Genomic DNA, 26,881 nt, shown 5'->3' with positions numbered 1-26,881 from the left:
AGTTTCTCAGTCCTTGGTCCGCCTCCCGCAATGCTCTACGCCTCAGGCCGCCTCTTAGCCGCCCGGGCGGCCACCACACTTTCCGCCCCGCCCAGAGCCCGGGGCCCGGCGCTCCGCGGCAAACGGAGGGAACTACAAATCCCATGGCACCTCGAGACGCCCTCTTATGACCCCTTGACGGGGCAGCGGACAAGACCCGGCGTGCCTCCGGCCCGGAGGGTGATCCTTAGGAAGGGGAGGATGCCGCCGGCCATAGGCGGTGGCCTAGCGGGCTCCGAGCTGCGTCCCCGTAGAGGCCGCTGTGTGCCGCAGGCTGCCAGAGCCGTGAGCCGAGACGTGGTCCCCCAGGCTGCAGCACGGAAACTTAAACGGCCTGCTTGGAGCTCGCGGCGCTTCCAGGCGGCAGGGTGGTGGGCCACGCTGGCTGTGGTGACGCTGCTGTCCTTTGCCACCCGCTTTCACCGGCTGGACCAGCCGGCTCACATCTGGTAAGTGGCGGAAAGGACTTGGCGGGCACCATGGCAACTGAGAGGGAGTGACGCCACCCTCTGATTGGCCTGAAGGCACGAAGTGGGCGGGATTCATCGGAGGCGCGACAGGTCCTTGGCGGTAGAGAACTCAGTTGTATTTGGAGGGGAGTAGGGGGTGACTGGGGAACGCTTTCCGGTGTGTCAAACCTCGGAGAATAGGTTTGCCCTGGTGGGGGTCCCACACTCGGAGTTTGCAGGAGTTGTTCTCATGTCTTCTAGTCACCTGGCTTTAAAATGGTGATACTCAGAGGTTCTTTGAACTTGGCTCCGAAAATAGTAAATTCGTAGAACATAATTTTCCCAAAGCACGATTTTCAAAGAAAAAGATTCCTATAGAGTAAGGATAGTTTGGGTATCAGGAGATGGCGGCACAGATTCTGAGCAACAGGTCTGGTGTTATCCTGTGAGAATTATTTTCTAGGCCTTACTTTGTATGATACCGATGGTGGCTTGAGGCTTGGTTCAATTCCATTTCCCAAGCTCACAGAGTTACTTGATCTTTAGCTGGAAGGGATGTTTTATCTTCTCTATATCACCAAACAGAAACTTAGCGGAGAAGGTGTCACAAGTGGATCTTACTAAGAGCAAGCAAACACACTGACAGGGCTGCTCCTATAGGAAACTAATAAATTAACTGTGAAGCTAATTAATAAATTAGGTGCATTTTATGACTGTTGGGAGCTGTAGCTACTGGGTTAGACACAAAGGTGTAATCACAGGAAGGGGAATGAATATCAGCACCTTTAGAGTTAGGTTCCTCCACCCCCTGTCAAATCCTACTATACATGACTATACCCCAAAGAGATAGGTGCACCCACAGTGGGCTACATATGGCCAAGGAGTAACAAGTTTGGGAAATCTATTTTATCACAAGCCTTAATTAGCTCTGTTCTCGTAGGAGACATTGCCATATCTCTTGTTGCAAGCACAGCCCTAAGAAATGGCCCAGGTCAAATGTAGTTAGGGCATCCTAGGTACATTCTTGGCACATGTGTGGTTGTCCAGGACATTGTGTTTTGTTTTGTTTTGTTTTTTTGTTTTTCGAGACAAAACTCTGTTTAGCCCTGGCTATCCTGGAACTCACTCTGTAGACCAGGCTTGCCTCAAACTCAGAAATCCGTCTGCCTCTGCTTCCCAAGTGCTGGGACTAAAGGCGTTCATCACCACTGCCCGGCTGTCCAGGACATTGTTAAAGGACTTTCTCTCCCAACTGGCTTTATTACCCCTCCATCATGCATTGCCTTGGTTTCTGGCAGATGTTTCATGTTAATCCACAACTCTATTAGCTACTCAGATCAGCATGGCTGACAGAGGCAGAAACCACATCTGTTCAGTTTGTCTCATATATGATCTAATTACGGCTGCTGTCAGCGAAACTCCAAGCAGTGGGGTGATGGGCCCTGGACTCAGCCTCTTACGAATAAGTCCTGATGAGGGGCCAGCAGTATGAATATAGTCTAAGAACAGTCTACCAGTTAATGACCTGTGCAAAGCAGTTTAGATTGATTCTGATCTTTGGTATCATTGGCGGTAATTACAATGCACATCCCATGTCTAATGGAGAAATATTCTGTGGCCCATTCCTTAAATACTAACACATTAGCTGAAGAGATGCAGGTCATTCAGTTCAGTTTTATGTGGATCATCACTTACTCTGATGTAGACCACCACTGCATTGATTTGGTTAAGCCTCATAGGCAGTATTATTGAGTGGTTGAGCCTCCATGACTGTATGGGCATAGCTCAGGTCCCTAGTACTTTAGAGATGCATATATGATACATTCTATAGAGTGTATAGAATGAGAGAAAGTTGTACCATCAGTGCATTAGCAAGTGTACCAGTGAGCTGTGTTTTTGAGAGTTGGTGCTGATGTCATCAGCTACATCAGAGTAGCTCAAGACTGTCCATGTCGATGTTCATGAGTTCTGTTTGCAGCCACAGGTTGTTACCATCATCAGCTGCCACTTGTCTTAGGTGGCCCATCTGAATCTTATCTGGCTTTGGGGTTAGACTTAGAGGAGAAAGAGAGAATTAATGTTTCCATTTCACTGCATTGTATCTCTAGTGCTCTAATGTCTTTCTTCTTCATGGTTGTTTCATTCCTACAACTCTGCCCATGAAAGTAGTGTGTGCCACACCAGTTTCTGTTTGCCTTTTCTCCTGTTGTACACTATTTCTATCCAGACCTTTTTACCATGGGCATTGTTAGGAAACTCAGAGACCTTTTATGTCTTCTGACACGGGTGGCATTGTGTGAGACTTGTACTTAGCCAAGTATTGTGTTTATCAAACTCTAGGCCATTTGACTCTAGTAAGACAATATAGGAGATGAATCTAGAATTAAATATGAGTATTGTCATCTTCCCTTGCCCTTCTCTGTGATCTAGAGTGTCACTAAGAAGAAAGACATACCATGGTCATGGAAACCCAAGTTTGTCTGAGTAACTTGGTATAGCTCCTCTCCCTTTTCCTGATCATTACCCAGTTGGTAGTCATGAGGAGATGACTTTTTCTGGGGATGACTACATTAGGACAGGATTGCTTTTTAAAAGTGTGTAGGCCAGGAGAAGGTGATGGAAGGACAGTCAGAAACCTTGTTAGTTGGTTTCTGAGGAAAAGTTCAATGCTTGACAATATCAGTTGTGTATTGATGATGGGAACATGGGTTATCTGTTTATTACCTTGACTGTTGGCTCATTGTTTCATGACCATTATGACAAAAAGGTGTACCACTGTCAGACTTAGATGGTTTGGAAAGCTAATAAGAGGACATTAATTTTAAAGATCACAGTGGTTTCTCCAAAGTCATGGAACTAGAGCCTTAGCCTTTCTGTAACCCGACAAGGCAACAGCAGCAGTGAAGTACTAGTGAGAACCTCAGCTGGGAACAGAGTCCTGATGCACTGTGTCTTAAGAGCAGGGAGTCAATGCCCTATGCAAAGCAAGTAGCCAGCTTTTGGCAGGAGTTCTGGTATACCATGGTGGCTTCTGCTTCAGAGACCCATGGTCCTTTAAAATTTATGCTCAGTCAGTTCATGCCACCACATTTGTTTCTCCACTGGAGCAATATAAGCAGCTGGATAGTGTAGGCTTGATTAGGAACTTCTAACTAGTCATATCAGAGTACATCCTTTGTGATGGGTATCTGCATGAGTAATCCAGACTACTCCATCAGTGGGCAGACAGTTTCCACTTCGCTGAGAGCATCTTGAGTTTCTCAGTACATAGTCTTTCAATTGGTTTGTCAGACCCTTCAACTCTGATTGCAGCCAGCCAGCCAGAGTTATCTTACTTACTTAGGTTTGCTATTGCTGAGATGAAACACCATAACCAACTCCGGGTGGAAGGAGTTTATTTGGCTTATACTTCCATATCACTGTTCATTATCAAAGGAAGTCAGGACAGGAACTCAAACAGGGCAGGAACCTGGAGGCAGGAGCTGATGCAGAGGTCATGGAGGGTGCTGCTTACTGACTTCCTCATCATGGCTTGCTCACTCTGTTTTCTTATAGAACCTAAGGCCACTAGCTCAGGGATGGCACCACCCACAATGGGTTGGACCCTCCCACATTAATCACTAATTAAGAAATGTGCTACAGAATTGCCTACAGCCTGATCATCTGGAGTCATTTTCCTAACTGAGGTTCTTAGTGGGCTTTAGTTTGTGTCAAGTTGACATAAAACTGTCCAACATAGGGCTAGAAAGATGGCTCAGTGGTTAAGAGCATTGACTGCACTTCCAAAGGACCTGGGTTCAATTCCCAGCAACCACAAGTGTCTGTAACAGGGCATCCCATACCCTCACACAATCATATATACAAGACAAACACCAATACACATTAAATAAAACAATGGCAACAACAACAGAACTATCCAGCACAGTTGTCTCTAGGTCAAGGCGGCTTCTGCTACCCAGTGGATAGCATCTTAACCCCCAGAGGACTAGGTACTGGCATTGTAAGGAAGGTCTGCATCATGGGCTCCGCTGACCTGGTAACTGTGTCTCAGGGAGTGGACTAGGTAATAGTTTTTCCCAAAGGGACACCTGCTGCTTTATGTAGAACAGAGAAGCCTCCTGGGCCTTTTGTTCCAAACTCCAAGATAATCTATTCTAAAGAGGAAATGGGAGGAACTCTGAGGGGTTTGTAGGGTAATGCACTCTTACAACAGAAGCTAATAACTGGCCTTTTAAGAGTGTATTTAGTATCTGTGTTCAGCAGGTGGCACTGCTATCCTAGTGACTAGCTTAGTATTCTAGCAGTGCTTAATGGGTATGTGTTTGCCTGTTCACTTGTGTGTGTGTGTGTGTGTGCGCGCGCGCGCACACATATAGAGGTTGATATTGAATATCTTCCTTAGTCTGTCTCCATTCATTTTTTGAGAGATGAGCTCTCTCTGAATTCGGAGCTGGCAGGCCATTGGGCTCCTGGGATCTTGTCCCTGCATACTCAATGCTGTGATAAAGGGCAGTCTGCCATACCTGCTTTTTACATGGTTGCTGGGGATCCACATTCAGGTCCTCAAGCTTCTTTAATAAGTAGAACAGAGGAACAGTTTCTACTCCTGCTGCCCACTGCTTCATTTGGGTAAGAACATTCACCACCAGATTTCAGGATGTCTTCTCTTGTATTTGTATCTGACTCAGCCCTATCCCTTTTTGTTCAGAAAGCTAGGCACGTCATCAGCCTATGTTGGGCCCCTCCTTGACAGGTCTTAGATATGTTTTAGCTTGTTTGTAAACTAAGAATTTAACTTGCTGTTGTTTTATGGGTGCTAGTAGAAGAGAAAGTCCTAAATCAATGACAGTGGAATTTATTAGGCATGGCACAGAAAGGCCTGAGTACAGATGAGCCAGGCCCTCGCATTCTTGACATACTCTCCAGGCTGTAAGAGCCTGAGAGAGCCATGGAGAACTGCCTTTTCTGACACAAGTAGTAAAATCCAAGAAGAAATGTGTATGCTACTATTGATTTTATTTGAGAAATGTTTGAAGTAAAAAGACTTCAAGGCTAACAGAAAATATTGGGAAAGTTCATTGTCCATATGTGTGATAGAATTTCTAAGTCCTCTCTGTATGTTATCTGAGTTGAACCCTAATACCTCCTGGGAGGGGCATGAAGAGCACTGTTGTTTCATGTCACAACATTAGTAGCTGATGGAGCTGCGGACAGCTCTCCTTTCTTTGGTTTCTTTTGCTTACTCTACTCTGAATTCTCTCTTTAACATCACCATGTTACTGTTGGTAGTTCATTGTGTCCTTGGCTAATGTTGTAGCTTTAGTCTCCTGCCCATCTACTGGATCCAGTGAATTTAAAATAATAAATAAGACCTGAACGTTCTTTGGGAAAGCATGACTACTGATACGGAAGTGATGCCTGTTCTGGAGGCTGACTTGGGGCATGGTCACTGGAAAGCAACCCCTCCTTTGAGCTATAGAAAGAAAATATTAAATAGGCCAGCTTTGCCATGCTGTGGCTGCTTTGTAAACCCTCTGTGCATGAAAAAGCTGATGTGGCTGTATGGCAGTGTTGCGGCCTGCCCGCAGTCCACAACACGAACGGTTCAACTGAGAATGGCAGTTCAGGCTGAAAAGAGAGGAATCTAGACGGGGCGGAAGAAAAGAATGGAGCTAAGACAAATCCTGATCAAAGCTCAATTTTACTAATTCCAGACACTCAGTTATAAAGGAAGGGGGAGGGAACCCAATATCCCGCCAAGTAACTCAGGGTCCAGTAGCAGGACGAACACGTGTGTGCCTCCAGGCAGCAAAGGCAGGTTCCAGCAGTAGGTAGGCGTGACAGGACGAATGAGCACGTAGCTCCACCTTTGAGCAAGCAAGTTCCAGGCTGGGGGAAGGGAGGCCACATGGCAGAACAAGACTTCACATTGGGTCAGAAAGTTAAATACAATTCACATATGTACTTGCAAAATAACATAGGATAGGCATAGGGTTTAGTAATGCTCTTCGTGAGGAAATTTGGCTTTTGTAGATAGCTGGTCATCATAACGGGTCAGTCAGATCAGAGTCAGCAGGTTGATGGGCAACCCCTGACTCTTCTGTAATAATCTTTCACTAAAGGCTCTAACCAATAGCCTGGCAGTATAGCATTGTGCATTCTAAGAACAGACGGTCTCAGAGTACTTTACCAGACTGGGAAGAAATTGCTGTACAAAACCTTTTCATGTTACAGGAAAACACAGCTACTTTCAGATAAATTTATAGGAACTCAAGACACAAAAGAAGAATATATTTAACTTTATATGTGGTAACTAGTGGGTAAATATTTGTTAACTTTTTCCTTTATTGAAATCTAGGCTGATAGCCAGCTCAGAGCTTTTTCTCAAACCACTGTGTCAAAAGCTTTTATTTATTTATTTATTTATTTATTTATTTATTTATTTATTATTAGGTATTTTCTTCATTTACATTTCCAATGCTATCCCAAAAGTCCCCCATACCCTCCCCCCTTCCACTCCCCCAACCACCTACTCCCACTTCTTGGCCCTGGCGTTCCCCTGTACTGAGGCAGATAAAGTTTGCATGACCAATGGGCCTCTCTTTCCACTGATGGCCGACTAGGTCATCTTCTGATACATATGCAGCTAAAGACATGAGCTCCGGGGGGTACTGGTTAGTTCATATTGTTGTTCTACCTATAGGTTTGCAGATCCCTTTAGCTCCTTGGGTACTTTCTCTAGCTCCTCCATTGGAGGCCCTGTGATCCATCCAATAGCTGACTGTGAGCATCCACTTCTATGTTTGCCAGGCCCCGGCATAGCCTCACAAGAGACAGCTATATCAGGGTCCTTTCTGCAAAATCTTGCTAGTGTATGCAATGGTGTCACATTTGGAGGCTGATTATGGGATGGATCCCCGGGTATGGCCGTCTCTAGATGGTTTATCCTTTCGTCTCAGCTCCAAACTTTGTCTCTGTTACTCCTTCCATTGGTGTTTTGTTCCCAATTCTAAGAAGGGGCAAAGTGTCCACACTTTGGTCTTCGTTCTTCTTGAGTTTCATGTGTTTTGCAAATTGTAACTTATGTCTTGGGTATTCTAAGTTTCTGGGCTAATAACCACTTATCAGTGAGTAAGCTTTTATTTTTAAGCCAACTTGAATATTACATGCTTGAAACTCATGGCCTTTGGTTTTAATTGTAACTTTAACTATGATTTATTAAAACTTTATGTTTTTCCTTTAGTTGGGATGAGACTCACTTTGGAAAAATGGGAAGTTACTATATTAACCGCACCTTTTTCTTTGATGTGCATCCACCACTGGGAAAGGTAAGCAGTGTGGTAATTGACAATCTCTTATGTGGGCAAACGGCTTCTAAGAACTGGAGCCAAGTGTTAGGTTCGGACTTCATTTTTAGACTTAAGAATTTCCTCAGATTTCTACTCAGATAGAACATCTTTGGTGTTTTTAGGGGTTCTCTGGGCTCAGAAGTGGAGAAGAGCATCCATCAACTGATGGATGGAGGCACAAATGCGGTCAGTTCTTATAGCAGTGTGTTATTCACCCATGTAGAAGAGTGATGTTCTGATACAGGAGTTTTCTTCTCAGGGTGATGCAGTGTTCTAGAATGACATAGTAGTGATGATCATACAGTCTTGCAGATATATTTAAAACCACTTTTAAGATCATTATGTTATGCAACTTTTTCTCAAATTTATAAAAGAAAACAGTATAATATACTACATAAGGAAATATGCCTTAGAGAAACTTAAACTATAAAAATTAAATTTTTCCAACATACATATTGACCTGTTCTTCTAACATTTTATAGTTAGAAATTCTACCATGTAATTTATTTTAATATTTTAACAACTTCTCCTGAGAAGACAAATGGATTCACAAAAGCCTTTCTTCCTAACTAAAGACTCAGACCTTGGGGTCAAGGCTAGGGGAATGGAAGGCTACTGGGAATTGAGGAGAGTTGGCCCAAGGAAGGGTGAGCACCTAGGGTAGGGACAGGGGACAAAATTGCTATGGGAGGAGGTATAGGTTCTAAGCCTAGGAAAGGGCAGAAAAACCACGCTTCTTCCTGTCTGCATATTAAGGACAGAAACAAGCAATTGTGTCTGGATCTGTGAAGCTCTGAGCGGCTGGGTAAAACAGTTACTATTGAAACTCTAGGCTGCCAAAGGGAGCACTGGTCCCTCCCCTCCCCTCCCCTCCCCTCCCCTCCCCTCCCCTCCCCCCACTTCTTCCTCTCTGGAGAAGTGCCTGTTTCTGCATTATCTTTCTGCTTTCATTTCAGTCCCTTACTCCTCCTGTGTAGCTCTTTGGCCACTCCCTGCCCCCCTCGTCCCCCCCCCTTCTTTGTGATTAGGAGCCTCATTTCCTTTTAGTAGAAGGCCAGTCTCCAGGAGTCAATCTGCCCAGTCCCTTTCCTGAGAAAGCTATCATGTTTCATTTCATAACAAAAGAGAAGGGGGGGGGGAGAGGAAGAGAGAGAGAGAGAGAGAGAGAGAGAGAGAGAGAGAGAGAGAGAGAGAGAGAAAGGCCTATGAGAGCTCCTCACTGATCTGACCCTTCGAAACTATGGAGTATGTTTTCCTCCCTAAATGTTCAGTCTACACTAGTCCCAAGATTTAGCTGTGGCACAAGAAAGGGTTTGTTTCAAGCTCTTTAGACAAAAGATCCTTTACTGGGCGGCAGCTGCAGGACATGTCACATTGGTACTTATGTGGCCAGTTGTCAAGGGAACTGAAGGCTGTGCATACAGAGCACAGGGACAGAGGAGTCTTTTGATCTAAACACTTCATCTTTCCTTCACTCCTCTCTCCTCAGATGCTGATCGGTCTTGCTGGCTACCTGAGCGGATATGATGGTACCTTTCTGTTCCAGAAGCCTGGGGACAGATACGAGCACCACAGCTACATGGGAATGAGAGGAGTAAGGCTTCCTGCTTTATACACACTGACTAATCCCCAGGGCCACACCCACTCAGAGTGGAGATGGAGGGACTTCAGGGAAGTGAGGACAGACAGTGATTGAACCCACTCCCTTAAATAGAAATCTGGAAGAGTTGGGAAGGAAGGAAAGAAAGGGAGGCCACAGATAGCATGGAGCCGTGCACACAGTAACCTTCGCACACTTCTGCCAGCTTTCCCTTCAGCTGTGCCGTCCCCACACTGTCTCCAGATTCCTATTTCCTCCGTTACATTGGAGGTCCGGCGTGTAGACTCTCACTCTCAGGGAGACTGCGTGCCTGTTCCAGTCCCTCTGTGCCCTGATTCCAAGCATTAGTTTAATGGAACATGGCAGAACCTAAGCACTCAACTCCCTGGGAACAACCTAATGAGGCCTGTGAAAGCTGGCCTCCAGCCTGGCGTGTCAGAGCACTTTGCTTTCACAAGTCAGATTAGTCTCTGTGCTAATCATGGGATGATCTGTACAGTCCTTCCTGCCGTATTAAACGGGTGTCCTGCCCCTGCCCCTCAGTCCATACTCTCAAGGGATTTTTTATTTTATTTATTTATTTATTTATTTATTTATTTATTTATTTATTTGGATAAAGGGTCTCGCAATGTAATTCAAGCTGTCCTGAAACTCACTATGTAGAGCAGACTGGCCTCAAACTCAGAGATCTGCCTATCTCTGTCTCTCACGTGCTGGGATTAAAGGTTTGTGCCACCACACCCAGATTCTTTCTTCCTAATGACTGTTGAACACCACAGAGTGTATATAATTTCACCATGGACTTGTAGAAATTGAAAAGGACAAGCAGTTGGATCTGTTCTCTTCACTCTAGGGCACATGAACTTTACAAAAATGATGGCCCAAAAGGAAGAATTTCTCCTTACCCTGGGCTTGTCTGTTTACTACTGATGGGCAGACGAAGTTAATTAAAAGAAAACAAACAAACAAAATTCCCAAATCCCCCAGCTGTGGATAACCAGTGTTAACCAGTCATCTTGCCCAAATCAAAATACATCCTGGGGGAACCAGGAAGGACATTGGTGTGGAAGATATTCACTACCCTGAGTTCCAGTGCTTTGCCAAAACTTCAGATGCGTGGTCTTCTGGTCAAGTATCTGTAGGTTCATTTTGTTGGCACTTTAACTGTGGCCCTGGGAGTTGTCACTTTCTGTAAGTTTGGCATGGCTGAACCAAGAAAGCAGGCATATGTAGATTTCTATAGAATTTTTTTTTTCTTTTTTTTTTTTTTTTTTTTTTTGGGTGGGGGGGCAGGGTTTCTCTATGTAGCCCTGGCTGTCCTGGAACTCACTCTGTGGACCAGGCTGGCCTCGAGCTCAGAAATTCGCCTGCCTCTAACTCCCAAGTGCTGGGATTAAAGGCATGTGCCACCACGCCCGGCTTCTATAGAAATTATGATTCCATGAGAGATTTTGAAGAGATGAGGAAGGCTGGTGTCTTTCAGAGTGTGAAGTGATTTCAGAATGCAAAGAATTCTCTGATTGCTCCATAGAAGTTCACTGTTGACCTATGTTCCTGAACTATTGTTGGGTTTGGGGTAGAAGCCAAGAAAACTCATTTCAGATATGGAAGCTTCAAATTAAAAGCTTTATTTTCTCAGCGTTCAGGGAGGTAGCTAGTTCACGATCTGAACTGCATCCCCGAATGGAGATTGTACAACCTTTTTAAAGGATGAGAACACAGAGTGGGGGAGGGGGGAAGCTGGGGGGAACTGCAGTGTTATCCAATTGTATTTTGACATTATGGGTTAAGCAAGGGAGTACCCACTGGAGATTGGGCTGTATCCAGGACACCAGGCTTCAGGGTTCTTAAATCATTCTAGACATTAGGTCTGGAGCTCAGAGTGATAAGGGGACAAAGGATCATGTCAGCTGCATGTGGTTTCTGGTATCCCCAAAGTAAAGAATCAGGGGAAATATTACAAGAATAACAGAAATCTCAAAAATATTAAGATGCCTCAAAGAGGTCTGCCTTAGCTTACACCCATGGCTTTATGCTAGACACTAGTGTTGGTCAGGCATTTTCTGCGTTAGTAAGCCTTGAACCCGTTTACTCCTCAGCCTGAGCCTGTGAGGTAGGAGCGCCAGCTTTTCCCATTGCACTGATGGGGGTGTTGAGATAGGAGGCAGCTGGCAGTGATGGGTAGCCCGATTCTTCCTGTAAATGTCATTGATTTCATGCCCATTCTGAGGGGGCATACCAACTGTCATGTAATTCTCTACTCTGACACTACCCTTGCCTACTCCAAGGTGTCTTCAAATCACCTAGACCATGCTTTTGACTGGGCCCTCTATCTTAGACACTAACATACCAGGTGAGCCGGTCATTTGACAGCTTCTCTTCCTCCTATAAATAGTTCTGTGCTTTCCTGGGTTCCTGGCTGATCCCCTTTGCCTACCTCACCGTACTGGATCTGTCCAAGTCCTTCCCAGCAGCACTGCTCACCGCCGCCCTTCTCACCTTTGGTAAGTTATCTTATGCCATATGTTTTGGAAATGGACTGTCACACCATGTGGGTGACTGGAAATCAGTACAGTCAAGTGTCACGTCTGTGCATCCAGTTCTCAGTTAACTTTAGGATTAGGTAAAACATATTATGACTAGTAACACTTAGGTGAGGTGTGTGTGTGTGTGTGTGTGTGTGTGTGTGTGTGTGTAGCATGAAGTTGACAGTTGTCTTCCTCAGTTGCTCTCTACTTTAGAGCTCACCAACTCTAGTGAGTCTTATTAACCACCTTTCCCTGAGTGTCTTCTGTCTCCACCTCCTGTGTGCTGGGATTACATGTGGTTGCCATGCCTGCTCAGCTTCTATGTGGGCTCTGGGTATCTGACATGCAGTATGCATGTTTGCAAGACAAGTGTTTTTGCAATGAGCATCTCCCCAGTCCCTTTTATTCTTTCTGTGGGCACTGGTATTCCTAAACATAGGTTCTCTTTAGGTTATTTATATTTACACTTTTGTAAGTATCTGAAATTCATGGGTTAATTTTGCTTCTCTTAGGTTAATGTTGCAATTAGTTTGCATTTCCTAAATTTATTAAAACTGATGAAAAAAGGCAGATGCCCAGAAGTAGCTGTGAAGCAGGAAATAGCAATGGGACTTAGGTATTTTATCTAGATCCTCATGTGGATAAACAAGGGCTAACTGTAGAAGTTAGTTGTCTTGCTATCTGCATTCATGAGAGTGAATTCATGACCTTGTGATGCTTCACATGTAAAGAAGTCCAGACCAATTTAGGTGGGTATTTTAGAGACTTGTCAGACAGAGAAGCTGCCTAATGTTGATGGATAGATGGCAAGGTTATAGGGTTCCCTATAGTGAACAAGTAGCTTTCTCCTGTATCTAATTTTTTCTCTTCAGTTACTCACAATCGGTCATTTCTTCATTTTCATCCAATACCTGTTTCCTAGGTACCTACCCTACACTAGGCCACCTTTCGAGGCCCCAGAAAATACCCTGATGATATGCTGTTCTCCTGGAATATACCTATAGAAGGGCAGACCAATAAGCCATTACATTATTAAGTCTACAATAAAACATGATACTCTCCTTAGCATTTAAATTCTTTACTTTGTGTATAATGGAGGGAGACACATGCACACTTGCCATGGCACTTCTATGGGACTCAGAGGACAACTTATGGGAACTTATTCTTCCCTTTCACTATGTGGGTCCTGGGAACCACACTCAGGTCATCAGGTATGGTAGCAAGCACCCCATCTTGCTGACCCATCGTCTCACTGGCTTTGTAATAGAGCATCTTTAGCAGTTGATGCTGGGTTAGACATACAGCAGAGTCTGGGTAGATTAATGGGGATCAGTTATATTTTAGATTGGGTAAGTAGTGAAGAACTCCCTGGGAAGGTAGAGTCTAGCAGAGTTCCGAGGGAAGAATATTCAGGTAGGGAGGGCAGCCTGTGTAGTTAGTAATCCTGGAATGGTGTTTAATAGACTTGAGGAACAGCAGAGGCTGGCGCAGCGAGGGCACAGTGAGTACAGAAGGTTGGATTTGGGTTTGGATATATATGGAGGCCAGGATTTGGCAGCTGTCTTGAGAAACTTTTAGTCTGAGTGAGATGAGAAGACTGTGGAGGGTTGAAGCAGGAATATGACAACTTAAGCTTTTTTAAAAAATCGGTCTGGTACCTATGTAGGCACCAAATTCCAATCAAGATGTCTTATAGGACTTTCCTATACATTTGTAGTTTGCAACTGTATCATCTTGTGGATCCTTTTTGATGGTAGAAATGAGGAAGTGGCCTCAAGGCTGCTCTGGGTGAATGAAAGGGCTTCTTTGGGACTGAGGACCTATAGTTAGCATAGGTATACTTCTTACTGTTGGGCTAATGATAATACACAGAATAATGATAGTGTGCCCCAAGCTGAGTCCTTCCCCTTGCTGTTAGTCTAGTGGTGATCAATGACTCAAGACTGCTAGATTGTTTCCTGCTGTTAAGAGTGTTTTTATTTTCAGAGATCTCTTTCATGACTCTACATTTTGACCAGCCAGCTCCTGTTTTTCAGACACAGGATGCCTCACTCTGTCCCAGTACATCCTCCTTGACCCCATCCTGATGTTCTTCATCATGGCGGCCATGCTGAGCATGGTCAAGTACAACTCCTGTGCTAACAGGTCAGCAATACTATCTCGGTTGGGGTGGGGGGGTGGGGGTCAGAAGCCATGGCAGCCCCAGAAGTTTGATTGTGGCAGGGCCAAGGGGGTACTTAAAGGATTTTGATTCAACCTGAGTTTAAGAGGAGCATGCTTTTCATTTGTTTGTTTTTTAGATAATGAAAAATAAATTTTAAAATGTTTTCTCTAATGTATGCTTTTAGTTTTGGTTTTCACAAGACTGAGAAGTTGTCAATTGTTAAGAGGTGTTTTACTGTTCAAGTCAGTTGGTATACAAGGAGCTTATGGGTATTACGGAGGAGCCCTGATGCTGCCTCCTCACAGTGCCTTATCAGCTGCCCCTTATCGACAGTGCTGTTCCAAGGAGCTCAGGGACACCTCATCCTGCGCTCTCTCCATCCGGTGTAGATACTGCCTCAGACCTACTTGTCTCCCTGCCTCAAGGCTGCCGTCCATGCTGACATGGCGAATTCTCCGTACCGGCCAAGAGGACCCTCCCAGGCCCAGCTTTAAAACTGATCTGGATTTTGGTCTACTTCCAGAACCCTTCTATTTTTCTGGATCCTTCTCCTGCCTTTGAGGGAGTAGAGTAGGTCATTCCATATTTTCAAAATTCAAAAGAGCTGGTAGGCTGTCCCAGGAAGTAATGTGTTTTGACCCCAGCCAGTGACTACCAGCCTACTCTGGTTTAGTGTTATCTTATGTTTCTTCCACTTCAGTTCTATCTCCTTTTTTAAAAAGTAGTATCAGGGATTGAGCCCAGGGCCTCATATGTTTGGCAAGCCTCCATCAATGAGCTGTATCTCCAGACCCATCTCCTATTTTATGAATACATACTATACGCCAGGTACCATGCCAGGAGAGAAGGGCAGAAGAACTAAGGTGCTGGCTTTAAGAAGTATTCATTCTGGCAAGGGAAGTGGCAGATGGTCAGGAAATCAGCTGTCAGTACAGCAGGCTGATAAGGAACATCAACGTTGTAGCTGATTGCCTGCCTTGAACTGTGCGTGCGTCATCTCATGCAAGCTACATTGCTTAGACTCTTTGTGCTTCTATTTCCTTATGTATAAAAAGAGGATAATGAGCTCTGGCTTACGGGGGTGTGATGAGAATAGGGGTATAATTCTTGGAGTAGTGCCTAATATGTAATGAACATTCAACAAATGCTCTTTGGCAGGCCCAGAGGTGGCACAAAGGATAAGTCTGAATCGAGTCCAGAGAACTTTTCTGGGTTTTCCTCTTGTGTCTTCCGGACTTGTTGCTAGTAAAGAATAAGTCTCTACATAGAAGGGCCTATGCTTAGCCAGGAGTAGCATGGAGCCTCCTCCACAGAACATGCTACTTTCTCTCACAGTGACTTGCCTGTAGTTTGAGGGCCTTGATGGAGCACAACCTCCTTGAAGCCTTGCCACAGTCCCCTGGCGTTAAGAACCCCTAGGCTTAGGTGCAGCATAGCCTGTCTAGATGGTGCTCTTGATTTCCAGTTTGTTTCTAGTCGCCAAACTAAACTTTGTCTTATTGGTTTCTAGGCCTTTCTCTGCCCCCTGGTGGTTCTGGCTCAGCCTGACTGGCATTAGTCTCGCTGGTGCTTTAGGGGTCAAATTTGTTGGCCTCTTTATCATCGTGCAAGTGGGGTTGAACACTATTTCAGACCTCTGGCACCTGTTTGGAGACCTCAGCCTTTCACTGGTGAGAACTCAAGCGCTCGTGGAAATGTCTTTGTTCCACAGTGCTGCTTACCATTAGCCTTTCTCAGCTTCTGTCTTAGGTAGAGGGAGTGGCTGTGTCCTGTGCTCTGTGTCTGGGCCATGGACAGACCGGACAGACACAGCTTTCCTCTGTAGACAGCAGGTTATCAGGGAGTGGGGCTGGAGTGGGGCTGGAGTGGTATAAAGGGAGCAGTGGAGTAACAACCTGCCATTCTCTTTTGTCGTCCTCCCCACCCCCCACCATTTCTTTTAAGTTTCCCAGCCAGCCAGAAGAGGCTGTCGAGCTGGACTCAGGCCAAGGCCAATGAGGACAAATGACTGGGATGATTCTGAACTTCTGAATTTATAATTTTTTCTTCTGACCAAGGGTTTCTGTATTTGGAAGCCAGTTAAACACTGTTAGGATTTTTAAAATTATTATATTAGTAATCAGGAGTTGATTTAGTGCCAGACACTGTATAAAATGGTTTGCCTTTTTATCTTATCATTGAAATCTTATGGGTGGGTGTTCATTACCTTCACTGATTAGACAAATGAGGAATTTGAAACCCTGAGAGAGAACTTTCCCAAGGTCCTACAGGTATTACAGGTAGTAAGAGGGAAATCTATGACTCAAACTTGGGTTAGGCAAGCTCCAGGGCTCAACTACCAAATTTCTAACATGTCAACATGTTTATTCCTTCAGAAAAGACATAGAGACCATTTACTAAATGCAGAGCGCTGGGAATGTATGGGTGACAACAACATGATCTCTGCCCTTTGGAACCCATGGAGGGGGTTGTAGGAGGGAGGAGAGAAGAGGAGAGGACCTATTACAATCCTACTTTGAATAGAGCCCCGCTCAGGTGCTCCAGGGAGCCTTGTGAGGTTAAGGCCATTGCCGTGTGATAAGGGGTTGGCATAGTCAGTACAGGGAGCCTTGGCGAACTTTAGGGAAAGTTCAGTGAGCTGGAAGCCACTGTTCAACAATAGCCTTACCTTGTCAGTGGTCACGGGCTCAGTGCCTGGAAGGACAACAGGGAACTGGCTCGTATTATCTCCTTGAAGTGTATGTGTGCATGTGTGTGCGCATGTGCTTGTGTGTGTGCAGGAGTAGGTGTGTGTGGGGGGGTGGAGGGTAGTATAGAAAGAAAGGCTTAGGGTTTCCACTTACTATTCTTTCCAATGTGACTCATGCTGAGTATAAAGAAGATTCGTGTGCACACCCCTGTGATGGTTCTGTTGCAGGTGACTGTGGGGAAGCACCTAACTGCTCGCATCCTGTGCCTCATAGTGCTGCCTTTGGTGCTCTATGTGACCATTTTTGCTGTTCATGTCATGGTGCTGAATAAAAGGTACAGCCAGAGCCTTTCCCTTCTTGCTTCAGGGCTTTCTCTGACACCTATGGGGGCTGTGTGATTTCCCAGGCCTGAGGTTAGGATGAAGGTGGGAACCTTTTCCTGCTCCTCCTGTGCTTTCTCTTCTGCATGCCCTAAGGCTCAGAAAGCCCAGCACCCAAAGCCAGAGTTAAAGGAGGCAGAGGATTCCCTAATAGCCTAAGTGTTCTACTCTAATCGAAGGGAGGCCTTTCACTTTAGCGAGGATGGATACCAGGGCTGCAGTGGTGTGTTGATAACCAGGACACCAACAGTAACAACTCATTTAATAAGTAGCTACTAGTTGCTAAGAACTGGGTTTAGCCGGGAGTGGTGGTGCACGCCTTTAATCCCAGCACTAAGGAGGCAGAGGCAGGGGGATTTCTGAGTTCAAGGCCAGCCTGGTCTACAAAGTAAGTTCCAGGTCAGCCAGGGCTACATAGAGAAACCCTGTCTCGAAAAACCAAACCGAAAAAAAAAAAAAAAAAAAAAAGAACTGGGTTTAGCATTATGCACAGTCTCAATTAGCTATCATTATTAGTGAGTTCTTTTTCTTTCGGCTTTTTAAATATCGCCTATTTATAAATGGAGAACTACGGGGCTGGAGAGATGACTCAGCAGTTAAGACTGCTCTTCCAGAGGTTTAGAGTTCAATTCCCAACAACCACATGGTGGCTTACAACCATCTGTAATGGGATCCGATGCCCTCTTCTGGTGTGTCTGAAGACAGCTGCAGTGTGTTCATCTACATAAAAATAAATAAATAAATCTTTAAAAAAAAAAAGAAGAAGAAGAACTAAGGTTAAATAAGGCTAGGAGCATTGCCCATGTCACCCAGCTGGTAAGGTGGAATTTAAATTGTAGTTTCTCCAACTCTGTCATCCTTGTTTGTTTCATGAGATCACCTTGCCCTTCACATTTTCAAATCTCCTCTTGAAGTAACTAAGGGCTATTGAGAAATGGCAGCTTTATTTGTTTGTTTTTTGAGACAGGGTTTCTCTCTGTAGCCCTGGCTGATTTGGAACTTGGCTTTGTAGATAAGGTTGGCCTTGCACTCACAGAGATTCTCCTGCCTCTGCCTCCTGAGTAATGGGATCAAGGGTGTGCGCTCCCACCACCTGGCTGGACATGGTAGCATTTACTTTCTTGACTCTCTTGTGCTTCTTCTTTCTGCACAGTGGTCCTGGTGATGGCTTCTTCAGTTCTGCCTTTCAAGCCCGGCTTTCAGGGAACAGCCTTCACAATGCTTCTATCCCTGAACGTGAGTGTGCTGACATGAGGCTTTCCTGGGAGTTGAACCCGAAAAGCTAAGCCTGAAACTTGGGTTTTGGTTTTTTGGGTTTGTTTGTTTGTTTTGTTTGCCTATAAATAGCAAACTGGGAGAGAGAAAACCCAGCATTATTATAGTATGCAAAAGAACTTTGTAGCTCTCAAAGCCAGCTCTGTAAGAAGGCCATTCAGAGAGAATGTGGTCACAGAGCAAGGCCTTCCAGGGGCAGTTGTAGGCTGCACCTGTTTTCTAATAGTTTTGTGCATACATGCATACATGCATACATACATGCATACATACATACATACATACATACATGCATACATACATACATGCATACATACATACATGCATACATACATGCATGCATACATACATACATGCATACATACATACATGCATACATACATACATACATGCATACATACATGCATGCATGCATATGCAGTTATGTACACAGTCACAGGGGATAGTTACGTGTTCACCTTCCAGGGATAGTCTGGCGTGACGGACATCCATTCACGGGTTAAGTACGTAAAAGGGAAACACAGAGCCAGGGGAAGAGGCACACACCTTTAACCCCAGCAGAGGCAGGCAGAGCTCTGAGTTTGAGGCCAGCCTGATCTACATAGTGAGTTCCAGGACAGCCAGGGCTTCATAGATTGTCTCAAAGAAAGTAACTATGAGGGGTGGAATACAGGACTGGGGATCAAAGCCCATGATTAGTCAGTGCTAGAAGGCAGTCTAAGGGGATTCCATATACACGCATGCAAAGGCTTGCCTTGGTGTCGGACCTGCAGCGATAAGTAAAGGTCAGCAGGTATTGAGGAGCGAGAGGCCGTGTTAGGCAGAAGGGATGGCATGGTCAAAGCCAAGGGCAGGGTCAACTCAAGGCCCAGATTATATGCTGAGGCTGGAATCTTAAGTTAGGAAGAGAGTTGGAACCCAGATGATGAGGGCGGGAGATACTTAAGGTATTGGACAGCATGGAAGTTTCTGAGCAGGCCGGCAGCTAGGAATGCTGTGTATTGTGGAGTTAGAATGGCTGGAATAAATTATAGGATGTCTAGGATGATAGGTGAATCCACTAGAAGTCATTTTAGGGCAGTACCTACCGTTCAGGGACAGCCAAGAGTATACCCAAGAGGGACAGGCAAGGGAGGAAAAGAGATGGCACCGAGGCCCTGAGAGCAGGATGCCCTTCACTCTCCTGAGTCCCAGTGCCAGGAACACAGTGGTGAGAACCAGGAAGGCAAGAGAAAGCACTGGATGGAGGGGCAGCATATGGCATTAGTCCTTAGAGAGGGAGCATTGGACGGAAATTTGTTCAGGGCAACTTAGGAGATGTTTCAGACATAACGCAGTTGACTATACAGAGGCTGGTAAGAGGAGCATGCAAGAAAGAGAGAGGAAGAAGAAGAGAGCTGTGCAAGAGCAGTGTGCAGGGTAGTGTGGAGTCTGAAGCAAAGTGCTCGTGCTGGGGCTGGGGTTAGGCACGATGTGAATGTGGGGAGCTTCCTCTTGAGTTGCTCCCATTGCAGTGAGAAGGCAATTAGGACTCCAGGCTAGGCTGGCCTGGGCCCCATGATGTCTCTAAGAGGATTGTGAGGCTTATTATGGCTTGCAGCAGCGGGGGAGCCTCCCCCCCCCCGCCCCCCATCCCTCTTCCCCCAGGCAGGGTCAGCCTGGTATCTATCTGATGTTTTTCCCCTTCCCCAGACCTGGCGTATGGCTCTGTAATCACTGTGAAGAATCTCCGGATGGCCATTGGCTACCTGCACTCTCATAGGCACCTCTACCCTGAGGGCATTGGTGCTCGCCAGCAGCAGGTGGGTAACCACGTGAAGTATGGTGGCAGCCACACTGAACTGCCCTTTGTGACTGAACCTGTCATTCACTTTCTTGCTTGTCATCTGTGGTTCACCCATTTTCTATTGACTGAACTATTTCCATGTTCCTTCCCTTCCTTTTTTTTTGGTTATCTTTAGCTTCTTTAGGTTTTAGCCCAAGGGTTCCCCTCTGTCTGTCTCATGATTCCTCCCACCCCCCAGATTGGTGCCCTTCCCCCTTTATCAGATCCTTTCTTGCCATTTCTGCCTGCCTCTGGGTAACTTTTCTTAAGGGACTGTGAGGGTTTGCTTCTCCCATCATTTTGCCTGATCCTGGAATTCTCCTGTGCCTAGCACAGCTCCCGGCCTGGAGAGTGATGAGAAGAGGGAATAGGTCCACAACAGGCTTAGGTCTCAGTTCTGCAATGATTTAAGACAGTTAATGTCTATAAAATAAAATCGAAAAGTTTAGAAAAGTATCTTAAAAAAGAAACAAAGCTACTTATAATCTCAGAAGATCTGCATTTTTTCAGACATTTTGGAACATTCTACTATAATTAGGTATCTGAGTTCCTAGGAGACCTGTATAAAAACTCCACCTATGGAAACAAACGTTTCTATGGGAATGGGAAGGGGCTATACTTATGATAAACAGTATTTTTCCTGGGAGAATTTTGATAATGACTTTTATAAGAACAGAAACCATTCCCTCTGTATGTGCAGGGGACCTACATGACCCTGACATATGTGAACAAATCCCAGTAGATAAACTGGACCTTACTTTGTAAGTGTGAGCCAAAATGTTTTAGCTTTTATGTATCCTTAATCATTTGGGTTTTTTTTTTTTTTGAGAAACAATGCAAATTCCATTCAAATAACTCAAATATTACCATAGTTTATGCAGAGTGATTTCCCATACGTGCTAGTTCCCAACTTTTTTTTTTTTTAAGTAAATTAGTCGTGTTGTGTCTAATTGAAGTTAGAAGAAAAACAGGAAAAAAAATGCCTGTATTTCTGTTGTTTCTATATTTATTTACATATCTGGCATAATTGTATATTTTTTGTCTTTCTTCTTGGGAGCACTGGAGTTAGCTGCCCTGCTTGGAATCCTGACTCCTCAAACTATATAAGCTGTGTCATCTTGAACAAATGACCTCACCTCTTTCTTTGTAATATTGCGGGGGAAGTAGTAGCACCTGTAGCCCAGAGCCGTGGTACTGATTGAGCAGGGTGGGACTTGTCTGATGCTCACAATAATGCCTGCTGCTGAGTGGGAGCATTCATGAGCCACTTTTGCATGCTGCTTTAAAAAATGCTCCAAAACATTTTTACCTGTGTATGATACTCTATTCCATGTATACAGTATCATGTTAACTAGTCCTCTTAATAGATGTTTATTTTATGCCTAAGTTTTTGCTGTTAGATTAACCACTACATTATAAACATTCATGAGTTTATACATAGTTTTTTTATAAGTCAGTTATGGCTATGGGTTACAATTTTAGCATGAGATATTTATGGAGCATTTTAGAGTTGTTTACCCACATATAAGGAAAAATAGTAGGTTTGGTTGTTTTTTTGTAAGTATGCATGGGATTGAGACGTGGGTACACAGGTGTATATGTGCATGAGGAGGCCAGATGTCAATGTCAGGTGCTTTCCATAGTCACTCTCCACCTTGTTTTTTGAGAAAGTGTCTGTCACTGAGTCTGGAGTTCACTGGTTTAGTTAAACTGCCTAGCCAGCAAAGCCTAGGTACTGTCTTGTCTCAGTAATAGGATTCTCAGAACACCAGTTTTTTGTTTTGTTTTGACATGTGTGTTGGGTATCAAACTCAGATTCTCATGTCTGTGCAGCAAGACCTTATCAACTGAGCTGTCTCCCCAACTCAGAGCATATTTTTTAGTGATTTATTCTTATTTTATGTACATTGGTGTTTTGTCTACACATACATCTGTGTTGGATCCCCTGGAACTGAAGTTACAGGCAGACGTGGGCCGACATGTGGGTGCTGGGATTTGAACCTGGGTCCTCTGGAAGAGTGGCCAGTGCTCTTCACCTGAGCCACAGGATATGGCTAAGCTGCTCTTCACAGAGCCACACAGAGCAGAGTTGGAACTCAAATCTCATCCAGGAAGAGGTTAGATAAGCTCATCCCAGAGGCTGCTAGGTAGCCGTAACTGCGGGCACTGGGAGGTGCTTTCCTTTCCAAATGTCCTGATACGATAGAGTAGTGTTTCTCTCTCTCTCTCTCTCTGAGCCAACTCTCCAGCCCTGAGGCATTATCCTGATGACTTTTTAAATAGGTTAAATCTACTGCTTCTATGTGGTGACACGTATAATGGTCCTCCCTCAAGACAGCTAAAACTTGATTGACAATATACCAAAAGAAGAAAAAGAAATTTAGCAGTTTTTAAAGGGTAGGGCCTCAAAATTCTGTAAAATGGAGAAAATCTTATTCAGGCGTGCCATTTCTGAGTCCCACTGGGAAATGAGGCTTCCTGGGTTGGTAGCTGGGGATCCTGAAAGATGTTCAAGTGGTGTTCGTTTGCTGGGGAGTGTGTGTGTCCAGCTGTGCGGATCATAATGATACCTCCTCACTTCCTTCTGCCCTCCACTTAGGTTACCACCTATTTGCATAAGGACTACAACAACTTGTGGATTATCAAGAAGTATAATGCCAACACAGGTAATGTGGTGGAGACTGAGGTCCTGTGCTGCTGTGCACTGAGACCCTCACCTTACTCATGATGCTGGGTTCCTGAACACCTTTGACATCTTTACTGACCTCTGGCTTCCTTTGGAACATCGCTGAGCTCTGCTGTGCTCCAAGCACAGTTGAAAGTGCAGAGGAGGAGCCACACAGAGCAGAATTGGAACTCAAATCTCATCCAGGAAGAGGTTAGATAAGCTCATCCCAGAGGCTGCTAGGTAGCCGTAACTGCGGGCACTGGGAGGTGCTTTCCTTTCCAAATGTCCTGATACGATAGAGTAGTGTTTCTCTCTCTCTCTCTCTCTCTCTCTCACTGGGCTCTTTGGTTTTAGGATTAAGCAAGAGGTACTTTAGGGGTCTTCTGTCATGGACAGCAACTAGCTACCTGTGGACAGTGCTTTTCGGTGTAGCTATAAGAGGGCAATTATCAGCTGAGCCCATCCTCACTGGCAATATCCTGAGCCCCAGGCATTTCTTGTGACTGCTCAAAAAAATACCACCTGCCTAAACTGGCACTAACCTGTGGCTCTAAATCTGGAAGAGTGGTTACAGCTGCTCATCTATACGTCCCTTATTTTTCCTTGCCATCTCTTCATATTGTTGCTTCAGGCTAAATCACACATATAACCACCTCTCCTGCTGCCTTATTTGCATGCTCAGTAATGCAGACTGGCCCCATGAGTGATTGTGCTTTTGATACAAAAGGCCACATCTAAGTGGTCCGTCTGATGAAGTTTGAGGGAGACCAGCTGTTACTTCTAAGTCATTTGAACTTGCCTGGTCTCTCCATTGTAGTTCTAAGCGTTTCTAAGCGTTTCATCTAAGCAGCAAAGGGTTCCTGGGAACTTTGTTGTCTGAAATCTTAGTCTTCTTGTTGGATGTAAATGTGGCAGAACGTTCCCCTAATGAATAAAATGCCAGGCTGAGAACAGGCTGGCCAGTCTGCCAGTGCCATGCGGCTGTATCATGGATTGCTTTTTAAATGTTTCACGCAACATGGAAGGCCCCTCACTCCAATCCATGCCAACTAAAACTTCCTTCCCCGTTTACAAGGCAGCATAGCAACGGGTGTGTGTGCGCAGGTGAATCTCACAGAGCCAGAAATTTGCGTAAACAAATTTAACTTTCCTGACCTTGATTTATTTATAGTCTTGGCATCTCACTGTGACAGAATTTTACAAGGCTGCCTTCTGCCTAGCCGTGATGGCTGCCAGCTACTTTTCTATGCAGCTAGCTTCCTTTCTAGATCATGACCAGTTTTGACTTGTAGATGCCCAGAAAGTCATTTTCTTTCAGCATCTCATTGTTAATGTTTTTCATTTCGTGCTTAGGAAGTCTATTAGCAAGATACAATTTGATTTTGAGAGGAGTTGGGCAATTGCATGGATTTAATTTTGTGGAAACTGTATTTATTACCCATGAAGGAAATTTTCATTATTTAGCCTCCCACCTGAAGTTCCAGGAGAGGCTTCAGTGCCTGTCAGGCAAAGATCCCATTGCTGGTCTGGCATGGTGGTCAGTCTGCCCATGTGCTCACAGGCTCATTTGTTCCCACATCTTATACACAGATGCTTTGCTGCACAAGTCATTTGCCATTATTGAATCCTGTATGATTCTTTCACATGTGTTCCTTTATCCTGCCTGTTCATGTGACAGATTTCCCTACTCCTATAATCCTCTGGGGTGACTGAGAACCTCACCCTTTATCCTACAGCACAGTTAGTATTGAGTGCATATATGACAGGGCTTCAGTTGTCACTGGCCTAGAATGTGAGTGACTCACTTGGTACCCACACTGGTTTCTTTTTGGCAGATCCCCTAGACCCTTCATTCCCAGTGGAGTTTGTCAGACATGGAGACATCATACGACTAGAACACAAAGAGTAAGTGCTCTAGTACTGGAACCAAGTTGATGTGTGCAGTAAGAAATCCATACGTGGTGTGCGGAGGAGCACTAAGTTAGCCTTTGTCTGCTGACTTTGACTTTGAGGATACTTTCAGTGAGCCTTCCTCTGTTAATCCCACTGGGCGAGAATAAGACCACTACCACAATTTATGAGCCAAATTTGAAGCAAGCTTTATTAAACATTGGCCAGGACAAGGGACAGTGGCCAGGTCCATACCTAGGATTCCTAGAGAGTAGCCTCAGATTATGTTAGTCCAGTGCTTATAAAGGCAAAACCCACAAGGCTATGTATGTACTTCCAACCTTTGTTCAACCCAGGCTAAGCATCCATCCTGACATACTTCCTGCTTATGTACCTCCCACCTACTTGTGACTAAGTATGTCCTGTGCAGTTGGGGCAACTAACCTTGTGTACAGGAGTGAAAACATGTGGCTTGTTATCTTACATGAACAACACCCCAGCCAGTGTTCCAGGAAGTTATCTGTCATTGCGAAAGTGGGGCTATCAGTTTAGAGACATTTTTGTTTCATAGATGTCTTAAACATAGTAATTTAAACATAAAATATAACTTTAGCTCTCACCCCTACCCCAACTCTCACTCCCTACCCCTCACCAAGGAAACAATAGTTTGATAGCCCAAAGCTGCATCTTGGGAAATGTAAATATCTGTTTCTGAGACTGGCACACTAGTCTGTCTCACTGTGTGTTCATTGAAATGAATGGAAACTCCAAGATGATACAAAAACTGCTAAAAATCTGACAAGATACTAGAGTTACTAGGCCAAAATCCAAGTGAAAGAGGGAATCCAGAGAATAAGTAAAGTCCTGAAGCCACGTTTTCCCTCATCCTGTTACAGAAATAATATGAATTACCAGTGAAAAACCACTCTCCACATCTAGATATTAATGAAGGAAACTCTTTAATAGTATTTTTCAGGCTCTGGCTCATGCTCAAAAAGGACACAGCCTTGAATAGATTTCATTAACTTATTAATGCGGGCTGGTGAGATGGCTCAGTGGGTAAGAGCACCCGACTGCTCTTCCGAAGGTCCAGAGTTCAAGTCCCAGCAACCACATGGTGGCTCACAACCATCCGTAACGAGATCTGGCGCCCTCTTCTGGAGTGTCTGAAGACAGCTGCAGTGTACTTATATATAATAAATAAATAAATCTTTCAAAAAAACTTATTAATGCATTCCACATGTGCTGTCACCTTAAATTTCTGTTAGGTCCCAACTTCAGGTCACATTCTGAACAATTTAATTTTTTTTTTTAGATTTATTTATTATATCTAAGTATACTGTAGCTGTCTTCAGACACACCAGGAGAGGGCGTCAGATCTCTTATGGATGGTTGTGAGCCACCATGTGGTTGCTGGGATTTGAACTTGGATCCTTTGGAAGAACAGTCAGTGCTCTTAACCGCTGAGCCATCTCTCTAGCCCCATCTGAACAATTTAAACAGAGTTGAGAGTCTGTAATTCTGGACACTTAGTCAGATGGGAGATTTACACAGTAAGGATATTGCCAGAATTATTCTTAAGTATACCAATGTTACTCTTTTCCAATAATTGTTACCCTGGTTTACCCTGTCTACCTGACAGAATTATGTTTTTTTCTGATAAGAGTACTGGGACTTAATGATGGCTGTGACCTAGAGCTGCCTATTAGAGGTATATTCTTTGATATAGAGGAGGACCTACAGGCCAACTTTAAGTCAGGACTCTCTCCTTTTGTTATAGGAGTAGAGACTAATTGGAGATCAGTCTTGGTGAATAAACATGGGCAGAAAGTTTCTTAGCAGCCCCAAACTTCAAAATGGTACAGACTTTCCTTCCTCCATTTCCAACAAGTCTGATCAGTACTCTACTAATCTTCTCGTCTCAGTGCTTCTTTGGCTAAATTCTACTTTGTGTAACTTAAAATTTTCTAAACAGAGTTATTAGTAAATCCCTTATAGCATTGATGTTACTGCTTCAAGTGTCTTCT

At 44.6% G+C, this 26,881-nt stretch overlaps 1 protein-coding gene and 1 pseudogene across 1 annotated transcript in view; both read left to right on the top strand.

Annotated features, from left to right (window-relative positions):
- The first annotated feature begins 30 nt into the window (after positions 1-30).
- Positions 31-26,881, top strand: part of Pomt2 (protein O-mannosyltransferase 2) — a 40,877-nt gene continuing 14,026 nt past the window's right edge. Inside the window, exons 1-11 of the mRNA XM_021179657.3 lie at positions 31-488; positions 7,732-7,816; positions 9,327-9,431; positions 11,833-11,941; positions 14,002-14,110; positions 15,640-15,799; positions 17,047-17,153; positions 18,353-18,435; positions 20,164-20,273; positions 22,896-22,962; positions 24,800-24,869. Coding sequence (XP_021035316.1) covers positions 31-488; positions 7,732-7,816; positions 9,327-9,431; positions 11,833-11,941; positions 14,002-14,110; positions 15,640-15,799; positions 17,047-17,153; positions 18,353-18,435; positions 20,164-20,273; positions 22,896-22,962; positions 24,800-24,869 — 1,463 coding nt within the window. The remainder of the gene's footprint in view (positions 489-7,731; positions 7,817-9,326; positions 9,432-11,832; positions 11,942-14,001; positions 14,111-15,639; positions 15,800-17,046; positions 17,154-18,352; positions 18,436-20,163; positions 20,274-22,895; positions 22,963-24,799; positions 24,870-26,881) is intronic.
- Positions 9,494-10,932, top strand: LOC110307415 (cytochrome c oxidase subunit 6C pseudogene; annotated as a pseudogene).

The sequence above is a fragment of the Mus caroli genome, unplaced genomic scaffold (assembly GCF_978045245.1).
Source record: "Mus caroli unplaced genomic scaffold, Mus_caroli_1 scaffold_14, whole genome shotgun sequence".
NCBI lineage: Eukaryota > Metazoa > Chordata > Mammalia > Rodentia > Muridae > Mus > Mus caroli.
This window is presented reverse-complemented; position numbering and strand designations above follow the sequence as displayed.